Source organism: Convolutriloba macropyga, chromosome 6 (assembly GCF_964194025.1).
Source record: "Convolutriloba macropyga chromosome 6, txConMacr16.3, whole genome shotgun sequence".
NCBI lineage: Eukaryota > Metazoa > Xenacoelomorpha > Acoela > Convolutidae > Convolutriloba > Convolutriloba macropyga.
Window position 1 is genome coordinate 32,025,539 of NC_134473.1, and position 16,024 is coordinate 32,041,562.

The following is a 16,024-nucleotide window of genomic DNA, read 5'->3' on the forward strand; positions in this document are numbered from 1 at the left end:
TCATATATGTTCACGTACAAGATTACGTAGCTTTAACAATATGTTTACACATTTATAAATGGGGGTGCCTAACTAAGCGGGGGGGGGGGGGCGCTAGCAGAAAAGATCCCAGATTTTTTTAAAGCATCTCATCCGGGCCGGTAAGTACAGATGTTGATTTTCCAGAAATTCGCCAATTTCATCATTTACAACGGAAAGGCGGTGCCAGATTTGCTGCAAATGCTGAGTTATTGAGCGTCTTGCGCTCCAAAATTCGCTTTTATATATTAAAATCGTGAACGTAAATAAAACTAAAAATCTGATTATCTGAACAATCTGAACTTTTCACGTATAGCTGAACCTACCTGCAATTGCAGATAAATTTACTTGGAAATTTTTGTCGTCATATTGCTCAATTTAATTGCACGGAAATCATGCAGTCAATATTTTAGCCAGTTCAAAATCAAAAAATAAATTACAGGGAGTTTCTGTGTAAAATAACAGTTACCTTTAACAACAAATTGACAACTGGTCGTTCTAGTAACTGTCTAGGGGGTAATTGCTCGCAAACGAAATTTGCAGCAATTATATCCAGCTGGTCTTTTTAATGCGATTTTTCGCACTATTAATTTTTCCTCTGATAGCTTTTTCATCTGAACATCGTTTTATCGTTTTGAACTTGAACAACTGGATAATCTGATAAAAACCCTAGGGTATTAATTCCCCCGAGAAGACCCTTTAGTGCCTTACTATTCTCTAAATCCGCGATTCTCAATGAGACTGTTAAGGAGCCCTATTTGAGAAGACAGATCAAAAACGACGAAAAATTTGTAAGAAATCTTCGATAAGTTCGGTTTCAAACGTAAGAAAGCGGCAGTACGTTCGGTTTGCTCGGTATTGACGGTTTCAAACGTAAGAAAAATTCGGTATCATCAGTTTTGGACGCAGGAGAGATTCTTTTGTCCGATTTTAGAAGATTTGGTATATTCGGCATTTAAGAATAAGAGATCGTCGGTATGTTTGGTTTTAGGAGTAAGAAATTGTCGGTTTTTCATAGGAAATTTTTGATTTTTTCTGTTTATAATGAAATCAAACGTTATGATAGCGTTCTTTTTGCAGGAATTTCTAACGTACTTCTTACAGAAAAATTCTGAAAGAATGTGCAAAATTAGTGAAAATTGTTCTTTAGCTGGTTCACATAACTAATTGAACGAATATTAGTTTCTTGGTTATTTTTAAATTCAAAAATATAACATAATTGTTAAACATTGATGTTTTTTGATTAATTCATATTCACTGAGTTTTGACATACATTCTTGTAGTTTACAAGCAAATTTTTAACTAATCTGGATTAATCCGCTTTCGAAAGCCAGAAAATATAAATTCATGGTATTTCACTTAACGATACCGAATCTCTCTCATGTTTAAACAACAACGATACCGAATTGGTCTTATGTTTAAAACAGTCAAAACCGAACGTTTCTTATGCCAAATACCGAACAAAAACAAACGATGATGTGGACAGTCAAATCGTAGGAATTTCCGTCATTTTCGGCTAGAAAAACCGACGATTTCGTATGTTAAAAAGCCAAATATTTCTCGACTAGGGAGATATAAATTCATGGTTTGAATTTCGGTTCTTAATGTGTGACCTCTCATTCCGCTCAATTTCAAGACCTCCTCCACGTTGCAATATATTCGATTTGTCTTCAAAATTGACAAAACTCTTTTGTGTCTCAGATATGTTGTAATTTTGTTCCATAAATGCTTTATTTTTTGACATCCATTCTCGTTAACCCCTCGCACGTGCAATATCATTTTTACCATGTTTTCCCGCTTTGTCTCATGTCGCTTGGATTTTACAGCGTTTGTATATACTCTGTGGAAGTTTTCCCATTGGTTCACCGTCGAATGTGATCCGTATATCACAGTACTGGGTTTTTACATATCATTATATGCATGCCAATTTTTTTGCGACAACATATTCCACCGTTTGCAAATAAATCTTTTTACAATTCAAAGAATTTGAATTGTATTGGGTCGCTGTCTTTTTTACGACTCGAAGAGGAGTATTGGAGAAGTCCTTTTTTTAACATCAATTTTATTGGAGTGATTTTTGACGCGAGAAATGAAATGCGTGAAAAAATTTGGAGTGATTTTGGTCGTGTACAAAAGTGAAGAGCGGAGCGAAAAGAGAGTGGTTTTTGTTCGTATCGCTGTTTTTGAGAGAGAGCGAGAAATTGAAGTGTAAAAAAATTTTCTAAGCGAGCGAAATTTTATTGTTCTCGTGCGGCTTTTAAAAGCAGTTTTTTGCAACTTTTGATGGTTATGAGGTTTGATTACGATATTGTTTTATTTTTAGGCTTGTTTTGATAGGAAATGAAGGTATTAAGTAGTTATTTTGATTTGAATGCTAATTTGGAGGTTTTTGATCAGTTTTGCTGATTTTTAGACGAAATTTAATGATTTTTTTACCAGTTTTTTTTGCTTTCACTGCTTTAAGTGGGATTTGAATAGAAGCTTGTTACTCAAAGAAATTTCAGGTACCAAATGATTGTAGTTTTGTTGGTATAAATAATTTTTCTTAGGAAAAATGACAGAAAAATTAAAGAAATTTTAATCCATTTTTCTTATTTTTTTGCACTTCTTATTTAAAAATCTTAGACAAGTTTCTTAGCCTATGACTTGCCCATTGTTTTGCGAACTTTTCATTGCTTTAATTGCAAAAGAACTTTATTCGGCTCTAAGTTTCATTGTGCCATTAAAAATCTAATTAAGTTTTCAAGTTTTTGTTTTATTCAATTTATTTTTGAATGCCGTTTCTATTTTTCCTTGATTTTTTTATGGCATTTGTGGAGGTTTAGGGCTCACAATAGTTATTCTAGTTGTTTAGTCATAATCAGGGACAATTTTCTCCTTCGAGCCGTTTCCGGAATTCTTCTAGGCTAGATCTGTTCAAATATTTTCATGATTTTTGAAGTCAATTTGGTGTAAAGACGTTGGTCACATCAAAACAGGAAGTTGAGCGAAAAAGCGAGTGGTTTGGCGGCATAAATTTTTTTGCTCTAATTTTGAAGTAGAGCAAAAAAAACGGTGTTTGAATAAAAATTTGCTTTTTCGCTAGTGGATGGTTGTTCATAAGCGGCAATTTAACTTTGATTTTTTGTTTTTTCGATATTTTTGTTCGGATTTATTTCTGAAGCGTTTTCCCAATCTATTCATATTTCATTCTAGGCCTAGTTTTTTGTGTTCGAACCAAATTTCCATTTTTCGCCAGTGGTTTTTTGTTCACATGCGGCATTGGGGCACTGATTTTCTGTATTTTTTTAATAAATTTTTATAATCTGATTTTTTAGAAACTGTTTTTACAATTCAATAATAGTCCGTTTTTCGTTCATATCGCTGTTTTTGAGAGAGCGAGAAATTTATGTGTGAGAAAATTTTCTCTAAGCGAGCGAAATTTTTTTGTTCATGTGCGGCTTTTAAAAGCAGTTTTTTTGCAACTTTTGATGGTTATGAGGTTTGATTATGATATTGTTTTAGTTTTAGGCTTGTTTTGATAGGAAATGAAGGTATTAAGTAGTTATTTTGATTTGAATGCTAATTTGGAGGTTTTTGATCAGTTTTGCTGATTTTTAGACGAAATTTAATGATTTTTACCTGTTTTTTTGTTTTAATGCTCTAAGTGGGATTTGAATAGAAGCTTGTTTCTTATGGAATATTCAGATACTAATTGACTTAAGTTTTCATGGTAAAAATCATTTTTTTCTTAGGAAAATTGACATAAAAATTGAGAAAATATAAACAATTTTTCTCTTTTTTTGCAGTTTTTTTTTATTTTTTTAAATCTTAGACAAGTTTCTTAGTTTATTATGACTTGCCCATTGTTTTGCGCAAAGGAACTTTACTCGGCTTTATGTTTCCCTATACTATTTAAAAAAACTCATTAAGTTTTTCTAGTTTTTTTTGTTCAATTTGTTTTTGAATGCCGTTTCTTTTCTTCCTTAAATTTTTTATGGCATTTGTGGAGGTTCAAGGTTCACAATAGTTATTCTAGTTGTTTAGTCATAAGTATGGGCAATTTTTGCCTTCGAGTCGTTTACGGAATTCTTCCGGATATGTTTTTTTAAAGATCTGTTCACACATTTTCATTATTTTTGAAGTCAAATTGGAGTAGTGATTTTGGTCACGCCGAAACAGGAAATGGAGCGAAAAAGCGAGTGGTTTTGCGGCGTGAAATTTTTTCGCTCTAATTTTAAAGTAGAGTGAGAAAACGGTGTTTGAACAAACAAAAATTTGCTCTCTCGCTGGTGGTTTTTTGTTGACATGCGGCAATTTCACCTCGGTTTTTATGGTTTTATTGATTTTTTGGATCGGATTTTTTTTCTAAATGGTTTTCCCAATTCACTCATAGTCCGTTCTAGGTCTAGTTTTTTGTTTAGTCAATGAAAATTCTTTGAATTGTACGTCAGGACTTGTCTTGCTATGTTTTTTTTTGTTTCTCAGTAATTTTGACAAAAACCAATTGTCTAGAAGTGAAGTAAATTTTGTCCCTTATCAATGTTTCGTGTCCAAAAAGTTATCGCCCTGTACAGTTGCACTGTACAGTTCCCCACCAATATTAACCTACCGCTGTTTTTTATTCTCGTGCATATTTATACGGCCAGTACGAAGTAATTCAAATGCAATGATTATAATGTTAAAGCATATATGATTTAATCGTGGGGGTATGCTGAGCGAAAGATTTCTATATGCAACAAACTGTGGCGTTTGATCTTGATCTGGTCCTGCAGTTCCTGATGCTGAATTCTGGCATGATTACACATTTTGAGATGCGGTGAAAAGCTTTGACATTAATGATGGTTGAATGGTTTTGGTCTAATATTTGTAAATTACCCGTTTATTTGAGCTCTGCGTTTATTTCGGGTCTCCGTCTTTTGGTTCAAAGTGAGTGCGTCACTTTGAGTCACTGCCCCCTATGGGCAATATTATATCTAAGGATTTCCAGACCACAATGAGCTTCATCAAGTTTACTTAAGTTTTCTGTTAGGGTTAGCTTTTGAATGATGGGTAGCATGGCATAACCTTTTTTTGTTTTTTTTTCTATGCAGCGATTGAAACTTTGGAACCTCACAGATCAGTTATATCTCATCTAGATAAGTTGATAGATCGCACGGCACTTGTCTTTTGTTTCAAAAACTGGGTGTTATGAATAGTCATTAAGCAAATTTATTAGTAAAAGATCAACCTACTCTCAAAATCGAGCCTCTACAAAACAGATTTTTCCTGGATTTTTTCTGTTATTGGACGTCATTGACCTATGTAATTTTCGGTTGCAGAAATTATTATCCGTTTTTTCAAATGTTTTTTTTTCAAATAAACTAGTGAATCAACTGAAAAATGTTTTTTTTTCAATGAAGTGAGTTCTATTTTTTCTCGGACAGCTTTATTTCATTCAAGCCAACCGACCTATTTCCTCTAATTTTCCAGATTTGAAAACTTTGTGCTTGTTAAAATTGATATGCCTGAAGACTTTGATCATTATTTATTTTTTATCATCCTTTGTAGTATGGTGAGCATCAGATAGGCAAGTATGTTTGATTTGGACATCATGAAGCTATGGAACTGTAGGGGCAATAGTACGACAGGCGGGTATTGTTCATTGGTCTTGTAAAATTGCGGTCAACCTGAATGCTTCATCTGAATGGTGTATTGATCTTCTAAGGATTAATCCTCATATCGCGTCATCATTTTTTTAAATTGCTCTTGAACGAAGTTCATAGCAATTATTGTACACGTGTGTGTCTTTTTTATGCAAAATTTTCGCTTGAAGGTTTTGACTTCTCGAGTGACTTTTACGCCCTTGACTTTTTGCGTTTCGCGTGATCTAAAATTCTCTCTCAATCACAATTTCAAGCAGCTAAACTCAATTGGCGGCAATTTAATACTAAAATTCAGACGAAGAGTGCGCCGAAACTTGTGCCATTTTTCACTTTAAATTTTAATAGTGGTATATGTTAACCTCTAATGTGATTATTTGAAGCCCACTAATGAGCCTCTTAGTCCCATTTAGGCTCCCCCTCCGCCTGACTAAAGCAGGCTGCAATTTATTAGAGCTCCAATTAGTCTTTCGAGAGCAATTTTTCCGACGTTTAGTCGGTTATGTTTAAAATTTGCTAGTTCTACCAACCGAAAAGCCGCATGCCTTGAAATATGTTGAATATTTTTTGTTTCATGGAGTACAAAATAGGTTGCTCCCAAGTTTTCATGACGTTACTGACCTATGTTCTCTTCAATACTTATAATTTCTAGCCAACATTAGTTAAACAACTGCTTCAGACGTTTTTGGAAAAAAATTGGTGTATAAAGTGAACTTTTTTGGCAAAAGGAGTTACTTGTTGCCGTAGTCTTTTTCATTAGTGCTGTGGTCTTTTTTGTGCCATTTTTCGCTTGACCGCTTTTTCGTTTGACCTATTTGACTTTTCATCCTCAAAAAGGGATAAACATGTAAAGCCCGGGGGCATTAAGCGCTCTTAGAGCCTTTCGCAAAACTATATCAATATACTTCGCCAAAATTGTTTCGCAGACATAAATTCATGGTATGAAGCGCGGTCCGTAGGAGTTTCACCTCCCCCCACTTGCCCCCCTCCCCACATTTCCCTCCCTCCGACCACATCACCCCCCCCCCCCCTTTCATCCTCAAATCCCAGCGCATGCACATCATTCTGCTTGTAACCTATCCCGCTCAATCCCCCCGCTGCACTCACCCACCCCTCTTCAATTAAGCTAAAGCTAGTCTCCCTAAACCATAGCTGGCTACTGACAAAACGAGCTAGCCTGCTGTCACTTGAGAGCAGTTCGCCCGACGTTAGTTGGTTACGTTTTTTTCTTTTGCAACTTGAAATCTGTCAATAAATTCGTCTTACGTTCTGTAATTTCTGGTTTAAAGATACTATTTAATCAACACCTGTTGCGATGACAGCAGTTAAATAAACTGCCATTGTAATAATGATTATTACCACACGGTTGTTATCGTCACCGAGAAGTTATTAAACTCCGAGGCGAAGCCGAGGTGTTATGATAACTTCAAGGGCAATAACAACCGTGTGGTGATTTTTTTAATCAACTTCTGTTGCGATCAAGTTTGTTTTTTTTACACTACAAGTTTATCAAACTGTCGCCATCATTAGACTACGAGTTTATCACCACTCTTTTATTGCCACTCTTTACATAGTAACAGTGGCGATAAAATAGTGTGATAAACTCGTAGTCTAATGCTGAAGTGTTTTTCCAGTGTCGATCGGGCATTAAAATTCATTACACTGGCAGTTTAATTAACTGATATTATCGCAACAGGCGTTGATTAAATTTTAATGACCGATCGATACTGGAAAAACACTTCAGCATTAGACTACGAGTTTATCACACTCTTTTATCGCCACTGTTATTAAGTAACAGTGGCGATAAAAGAGTAGTGATGAACTCGTAGTCTAATGAATTTATGTTTTTAAAATATTTTTTCTGATGTTGTTTCAAAGTTTCTAAAAGTATTCTGTGGAATGGAACCAACACTGCTCCGTCAAAGAGATTCTTTGATTACCTAGAGTACAGGGTTCTGGAAAGTATCTAGCAGCAAAACACTTTTTTTCCACCTCACTAACAGATCTTTTTAGAACTTTAAATTGGATCCTAGCGAAGTTTTACTCATTCTGATTTAAAACTATTTGAAGTGTTGTTCAATAGTGGTCCAACTTGACATTGCAGGCATCGAAGAAATTATCTAAAGTCATTCTCTAAAGTCATGGAAATTGAAAAAGAAACGTTATCTATTCGCTTTTTGCCAGGTGTTTATTTTACGTTTCTGAATCATGCCTAGGGAACCAATTCCGTAATTTTTAGGTGAAATTAAACGCCGTTAACTTTAGGACGCAGGGTTATAAGAAATAGCGATAGTGTTTATAAATATTACCAAATGTTCCAAGTTTGCTTTCTGAATGTTTTGAGATTTGAATTATAAATTATAAATGAAAGCATAAATATACAAGTGCCTCCCTCTCATTTTCAATTTTCAGAGAAATCTCTGATTAATGGCAACTCAGTTGAGAGTTGAAGTTGTTAATTTTTTGGAAGCATCAAGAATAATCAACAGAAAATAGAAAAAGGACTGTTTTTCTCAAAAAGACAAATTTTCTGTTGCTCTGCTGGCAAGTAACTCAAATTTGTGCAAATCTGCAAATTTTGTAATATTTGAATTGTCAAATGACTTATGGGATCTGGGTTTTGCGTACGTGCTTACAGAATTTGGCAGAATGATTTTTGAATTTCTTTTATCTTATTTAATCGAAAATGTGTAATTAATTTTCAAATACTGCCTCCGTTAAATGGACAAGCGTACAATCTCAAGAATGAGCATTTCACACAAAATAGCGTGTTCAGGAAGTCAGAGAAATCAGTAAAGATGAAAGAAGTAATTCAATATAGTTTTCTCCTCGTTCTCTAATAAAATGGTTTCATATATTTTTTTAATCAAGTGTATCACAGTTGTCCAATTGGATTCACTTTCAGGCAACAAAGTTCACAAAAAAAACAATAAAGCACTATTTTTAGCAATAGTTCTAGAGTTCAAAGGAAAAAAAGATGAAACTACAAACGTTTCTTTCTTTTTCTGTATTAAAATTTTAAACTTTTTTCTCTTTTGAACCTGTGTGGAAACTTATTTAACCACCAACAATTTTTAAAATAAAAAACGATCTCAGAAAGTAATTAAGGAGCCCGTAAAAATTGCAAAAAAAAGTTGTTTCTTGTTTTGTCTGGAATATAATGTTTTTTTAAAAGTATAGAGATTTTTTGTTTTTAAAGAACATAGTAACATAGCTTATAGTAATATAGTAATATAAAGAACATAGTAATATAGCTTATTTATAATAAAGGTACACCTAACAAAAGTCTATTTTCTGTGAAATTGCTGCCATCAATTTCCTCTCACAGCAATAGAAGAGCCATCGCAGGCTCAAAAACTCTTATATTTTTGAAGAAAATTCGAAAAACGGCAAGAAACAGGCAATAAAATAGTTACAAAATTTATCAATTTCATGTCATTTTTAACACGATAAACCAACGAAATGACCAAAAAACGGCTGAAATGGTTTAAAAATTCGCAAAATAGCTGAAATTTTCAAAAATATAAAATTCGGCTTATCTATAAAAAATTATAAAACCGTATCTGAACATGCATTTTAACAGCACATTCCTTAATATAATGTATTAACATTTTTTTGCAACAAAGTTATTATAAAATTCAATACCCTCCCCCTCCCCCAATTCTTTTCCTGTTTCATTTGTTTTTAAATAGCTTACCTTTCTGTACGTGCGATAAAATGTGTAGGATTTAGAATAAAATTCTAAAGATAAAAATCTAAAAATAAAATTATAAAAACAAAAATCTAAAAATAAAAATGATGTTTCTCTGTTTTTCTACTTTTTGTAAACAAAGAGTGAAATTTTGACTGTAGAAAAAAAGCCAGCCTCGCATATATGCTGCCCCAAATTGAAAAAAAATTGTAACCAGAATAATACACCATGGAGTCAACAAAAAAGTTCTAGTGGCAATAGATCAGGCTGACGAAGAAACACCTTCAAACGTCATTGGTTCCAGTTTCCAGTACAATTCTAAATTTCGTCTGCATCTCTAGTTACTGTGGGCTTAGCTCAACTCCCCATTTTTGAGAGAAAAAATGCGAACTAATTGAACTGTTTGAAGCTCAAGGGAGCCTTTTTGATTCATTGAATAAGTCCGTCGATCATTCCGTTTACATGTATTGACGCAATTCTCGACTACATGTTGAGTTTCATTTGAAGTAGTTCAGGCATAAAAAGCAGTCTAGAAACAATATGGAATAGGTTTCAGCTCTAATAAGATACCCCCTTGTTTGAAAAATGGGCAGTTTTTATCTAGCAATTTCTCATTGATTACTCTTTTCCCGTTCTGTTTCCCATATTATAACAAATAGTATCTGCAAGCAATTTAAACCTAACATAGGCTTTACGTAATAGTTATTTCAGATGACTATAAATAAACACTATAATTTTAACATGCAAATTAAACGTTTTTGCATCAATGCACTTTGCAAATTAAGTTTAACTCGTTGCAAAACTTGCTGTTTTTTCTGCAGATTTAAAAGTCACTTTGGCAGAAATTTACAAAATGTGTTTTTTCTCCTTCAGTTTGCGCATTATATTGAGCTTGTAGAGCATAAGTGCTTAAGTTGGTATTGAAACGGAACAAATTAAAAACAGCGTGACGATTGTCGTTGTAAAACGAAAACGAACCACCGACTGAGCAGTCATTTTTAACTATTATATCTCCTCTATAAATACAATATTACAAAAATCTGTTCACATGTATTTGTATAAAAAGTTCGAACGTCATATGATTTGCGGTTTGCCAAAAAATAATATAAAAAATCTTTTCGGAGCCAAATTTAGTTTCATTATTCAAAAATGTAACATCAGAGCGATACGTCTTATTTTAGCCAACACCTAATAAGACTAATTTATTTTTACTGTGTAAGCCATAAAATCTTAAGATCAAAACTTCAACACTTATTTATTGTCGCGGATTTTAGTTAATTTAATAACTGAGTAATAATTTATTTCCAATATCCTTTTTAGCAAAATTTCATCAAAACAAAACACATAAAGGCACGTTTGGATCAAAGACGAACAATAAAATATCGAGCGACAGAAAAATGGATCGAAACTCAACCGAAGAAGTGAATAACTTCGGGGTAAACAGCAACAAAAAGTATAGCAAGGAAGACGCAAACAACGATAAACAAATGTCGGTCAACAACGTTAAACAACCGCCGCTTTTGGTGCCCCCAAACTATCTGGACACAATCCGGGCAACCGAATTGTTGTCTGTGACCCAAATCGACCCAGACGAACTGGAGCCGAACGATCCTCGACTCGGATTTTATGCTGTCGAAGCCGAAGAGGAGATAGAATCGGGTAAAGAACCCGAGTTGAAAGATGCTCCTGATGGAGGCTGGGGTTGGTTGGTTGTTCTGGCTGCGTTTCTAAATGGGCTAGTTCTGGACGGGATTTCGTACTCGTGGGGGGTGTTCTTGCCAGTTTTGATGGAGGAGTTCAACACCTCGGAGGCAAAAACGGCCATGATTGGATCTCTATGTTGCGGATGCTATCTGGCGATTTGTAAGTCTTAATTTTGCGCGTAATTGTTCCGACCCCTCTTGAGGGGGGGATGAGGTATATACTCAAATGGGTTTTTTTTTGTTCAGTCAATTTTGGCCGATCGATATATTCATCGTAGAGAGTTGAGACTGGTATCATTAGAAAGCTTGTCCAGCGTAGAATATGGAATTAAAAAGATTTTTTGGATTTTCGTTTTTTTACAGGGAGATATCGAGGTTTAAACTTTCGAGAAAATAGAATGAATTCCGTTGATTTCATTCACTTTTTTCGAAATTTTTGACTAAAACATCGCCAATTTTGATAAAAGTTAATAGAATTTTTCAAAATAACGTTGTTGATTTTACGTTTAAAGACAAAATATATTGTCGGCTATTTTCATTGAATTTTTTTGTCACAAATTCGGGCCAAATATTTCACAAAATTCAGACTTTTTCATCAAAAACAGCACGAAATAAGTTTTTTTTAGTCAACTCTGATTAAATTTGCATGAAGTGCACACCCAAACACCACTAACACAATCTTTCTAGACTGTAAAGGGGGCTAATTCTACTTCAACTTCCCTTGAGAGTGCTCTGTAATTAAAACTTTGCCGTTTTTTGCTAACTTTTTTCGTTGATTATCAAAAATGCAGCATTTATTTTGGTTTTTTAACTAACAAAATATCTATATCAATGACATTAGAAAAATTAAATACTCCTTATGGATAGTCATCATTAGCAGGACTAGTTGTGTACCAATCTTGGACCGTTACAATCCAAAAAATAATTCGAATTGTCATCACTCGGTTTTTTATATAAAAAATTCGATCTTTTTTTATATTAATTTAATAACAGAACATTTCAAATCAAAGCTCACTAGTGATTGGTCCTATTGGCTTCCTAATTAGCTCCAAATTAATTTTTCTAGATGATTGCTTGAAAGCTTATGTTCGTTTTGACTTTTAAAATATTTGATTTTTAAATAAAAATGGCTTATTGAACTTTGCCTCCATTTTTCTCTTAATTTGGTCAGCTTGTAGCTTAGTGTCAGCAATCAAAGAATGCCCCATCTTTCTGCTGATTTCAAAGTTAGTCTTTATTGAGATTTTACGCCTTAAGTTATGGTGTTCTGGCTTTGATACTACTAGATTTCACATTTTTTTGAAAATTTTTTGATATTTGCCCAATTTTCAGGTTTTCTAGTTTTGTCAAATTATCACGTTATCGGCAGTTTATATATCACACTTTTTGCGTTCACAATAACGCACAATTTATAATATTTAAATCCTTAAAGATCTAGACTGTGGTTCTTTACCACTTCGACAATACTTTCTCGAAGAATTTAATTGAAATTTTTAATTTTGTCTTTATTTGTCATTTTAACTTGTCTTTTTAGTCGTATTCAATTTCCTGTACAATGACTGGCTTCTGTACAATGACCGGTTTGATTGGCTTTTCATGGAAGAGTACATGAGCCGATGTTCTGATATTAGAAGATAGACGATAGCTTTCATGACTTTGAAAACAATTGTTTTCCAAAATGAAAAAAAAACAATTCGCAATTTCGTTCCCTTTTTTGTCTGTTTGTTACTTGTCCTGTTTATTAAAGGTTAAAGATGACATTATTTTTATCAAAAGAAGGTGTCAAAAGGGATTGTTGTCAAAAAAACTATTGTTTTTAAAGAATTCGTTATGACTTTACTGAGTTCGACACGGGTTCTTGACAAAAAAGTAATTTAATTTTTGACTTTTGTCATATTTGACGTTTTTTTGTAGACGTAAGACATGTTCTGGATAATTGAAGGTCTCGAGGGTTTCTTTTGGAAAAATAAACGAACCTATTCAATTTTCTCATTTTGTAATTAGTGGCTTTCATATCTTTGGAGATGAATTTTTCGATAAAAACAAGTAATACATAATCTAATGTTTTAAGAGTATTCGTTATGATCTTACTGGCTTCCACTCGGGTTTTTCAGTGTGTAAATGAAAAAATTTAAAAGAAATTTTGATTTTCGTCATATTTGATGTTCTTTTTGTAGACGTAAGACATATTCTAGATAATTGCAGGTCTCAAGGGCTTCCTTTGCAAGAATGGACGAATCTATTTAAATTTTTCATTTTGTAATTAATGGCTTACATGACTTTTGGAAATAAATTTTATTCGAAAAAAACAAGTGTTACATAATTTTGCTTTTTTTCTTTTTTGTCTAATTGTAACTTAGTTTCATTAATGAGCGGTCACATAATACATTAGCGGTGTTCGACGATGGTGCAATTGAACATATTTTGGGGCCAAAGTATGGCTTTACGGCTTCCAAATCATTTTCTGGCAAGTTTTAATTGATTTTTTTGTTTGTTGCCTATTTGTTGTTCTTTTTGTAACAGCATAGAAAATTGAATACCAAGAAATCTTAATACCCTCTGGAGAAGCATTGGTAATTGTAAACCTATGGAATATTTTAGTTGATTCCTAATGGTTTTCCTTACTTTGAAATTAATTGTTTTTTTTTGAAAAAAAATTCAGCGAAATTTCTAACTTCTAAAAGTTTCTGTGCTTTTTTGTCTAATTGTTACCAAGCCTTGTTATGAACTGGTGAATAACCATTTTTTCTTGCTGAATTACAAGTTATTTTGTTTATATTCAGTTTTATCGGACGCTATTTTGACTTTGTTATTAAGTTTTGTTTTTTAAAACGGACATAAATTTTTTTATGTAATTAATGTTTGTTGTTGTTGTTGTTTGATTTTGCCGTTCGTCTTCGCTCGCTGTCTTAATATCGGCATATCTCATCAATCTAATGCATCATTTTTTATTCCACTGAGTTATTTGCTTTGGAGGCTATCTTTTCGTTCATACGCCAGTTTTTTTGAAAAATACTTGAATTTTTGTGTTTTTCTATCTGTTCCTCATTTGGTAAACAATTATGCCAAAATTGTGGATGAGCGGGGTCGGAACCTTCTATGTGATCGCACATTACCGCGCCTCCTTGTTTTGTATTACGTATAGTTGCTCGCAAACTATGTCTCTACTATACAACGCCTCGACACCTATATGATGAGAAATCAGACTTTTTGTCATCATTTATTTAACTATTACTACTTAAATGAAAATTCAGCCAGGTGATGAGTTCAGAACACCTAGAATTTGGCACTGAAGAGATTCGGCATTTCAAATGGACCTGGGTTTCTCAAGTTTTGCATTTTATTCTGTGTTTAGCTCCTGTGGCTGCTGGTGCGACTAACAGATTTGGCTGTCGAAAAGTGTCCATAGTTGGGTGTCTATGTGCGGGAACATCCATTGTCATAGCCTCTTTTGCGCCCACCATAAACTTGCTTATCTTGTTACTTGGAGTTTCAACAGGTACGTGTTGATAAACATTAAATTTAATGCTCATCAGCAATTTCGAAGCAATAACACCAGAAAATCATCATTGGTTAACAATTTTGTTGTTTTTTTTTCTCATTTTTTGTTGTGAAATATGTCGTAAGTTTTTACGAATTAAGCAAAATTTGTTTCAAAGTCAGTTATGCTCGAAAAACGTAGAGCTCCTTATCCTTTCGCAACTTTTCTTTATTTAGAAAACTAATGAATAGTTTGAGTACCTTTCTAGCGTAGTATTCTTGAATTACATTTTCAAGATCTTCGAATTTTTTGAAAAACGCAAATCTTGTACATTTTCAGGTCTGGCCTTTGGATTTCTCTACTTACCCTCTCTAGTGATTGTTGGTCTGTGGTTTGAGAAGAAGCGAGGAGTGGCTATGGGTATAACTATGGCTGGCAGTGGGGTAGGAATGTTCGTGGTACCCCCTCTCTGTAATCTAATGATTGACGTGTGGGGTTGGAGAAACTCAATGTACGGACTTGCGACTATGGTATTCGCGTGTGCCCCGTTAGCCATACTTTATCGGCCAGTTCCCTCAACATATAAAAATGGACAGAATATGAAGAAAACCAAAATTTCAAAGTCCAGAAAAGTTGCGCTGATTGATAAGGAAATGAAGATTGGCCTTCCCGAGAACCAGGGTTCAAACTCAGTCGGAAACTTGGACGATTCGAGCTCCTTCTCGGAGAGTTTTACTGACGAACCAAATTCAATAGCTGTACCTACAATTCGCCAGACCTCGTTTGAAAAGCGAGGTAGCTCTCAGAGTGTCGAGCAAGCCGCGACTTCAAGTAAGTCCAAGAATAGCAAAGCCCCGAACCTTCTGAAAAAAGCTGTTTTGAACAGGAAAAAGGCATCAATGTGTCAAAGCATGACTGCTGTCCATGAAAACCAGGAATCATGCGGAAGTCTCAAACCACAATGCGCCCGAACCCTGGAAGATTTGACCGATCGAACCCTAGAACATTCTGAATTCGGTGAAAACTCACGTTCCAATCAACGGAAGACGTCGGCATTTGTTTCTGTGTTTGTCTCTGAATGCTCGCCAACGGCAGAGGTTCGATCCCGGGCGAGGCCGTCAAATGTGTCGCATCTGAGCGTTTCGGCAGCTGAGCCTCTTAGAAAGAAGGACATTTTCTATAGTAGAAGCACTATCAATTTGTCAAAAGAAGGTTTGAACACCAATGCGACGACTGAACAAGTAATTGCATCAGGATCCGGTACCACAAATGACAATGTGCCAGCAGAAAACGAAGAGGACGAAAAATTGCATAAAGTAATGCACAAGAACAAGTTTTTGAACGGATTGATCAGCATGCTTGGAGTGGACATTTTCAAAGATGCCTGCTACGATCTTCTAATGGTCTCTGGCATTATCGGATTCCTAGGTATATGTCATTGTTTGGTAGTAGTAATTTCTGATTTGAGAGCATTCAATTTTTACACCTCCGCTTCTCTTATAAAAAGACT

At 34.3% G+C, this 16,024-nt stretch overlaps 1 protein-coding gene across 1 annotated transcript in view; it reads left to right on the forward strand.

Annotated features, from left to right (window-relative positions):
* The first annotated feature begins 10,395 nt into the window (after window positions 1–10,395).
* LOC142341294 (uncharacterized) overlaps window positions 10,396–16,024 on the forward strand; it is a 36,648-nt gene continuing 31,019 nt past the window's right edge. The window contains exons 1-3 of the mRNA XM_075392215.1: window positions 10,396–11,193; window positions 14,389–14,532; window positions 14,854–15,942. Of these exons, the coding sequence (XP_075248330.1) occupies window positions 10,728–11,193; window positions 14,389–14,532; window positions 14,854–15,942 (1,699 nt within the window). The 5' untranslated portion in view covers window positions 10,396–10,727. The remainder of the gene's footprint in view (window positions 11,194–14,388; window positions 14,533–14,853; window positions 15,943–16,024) is intronic.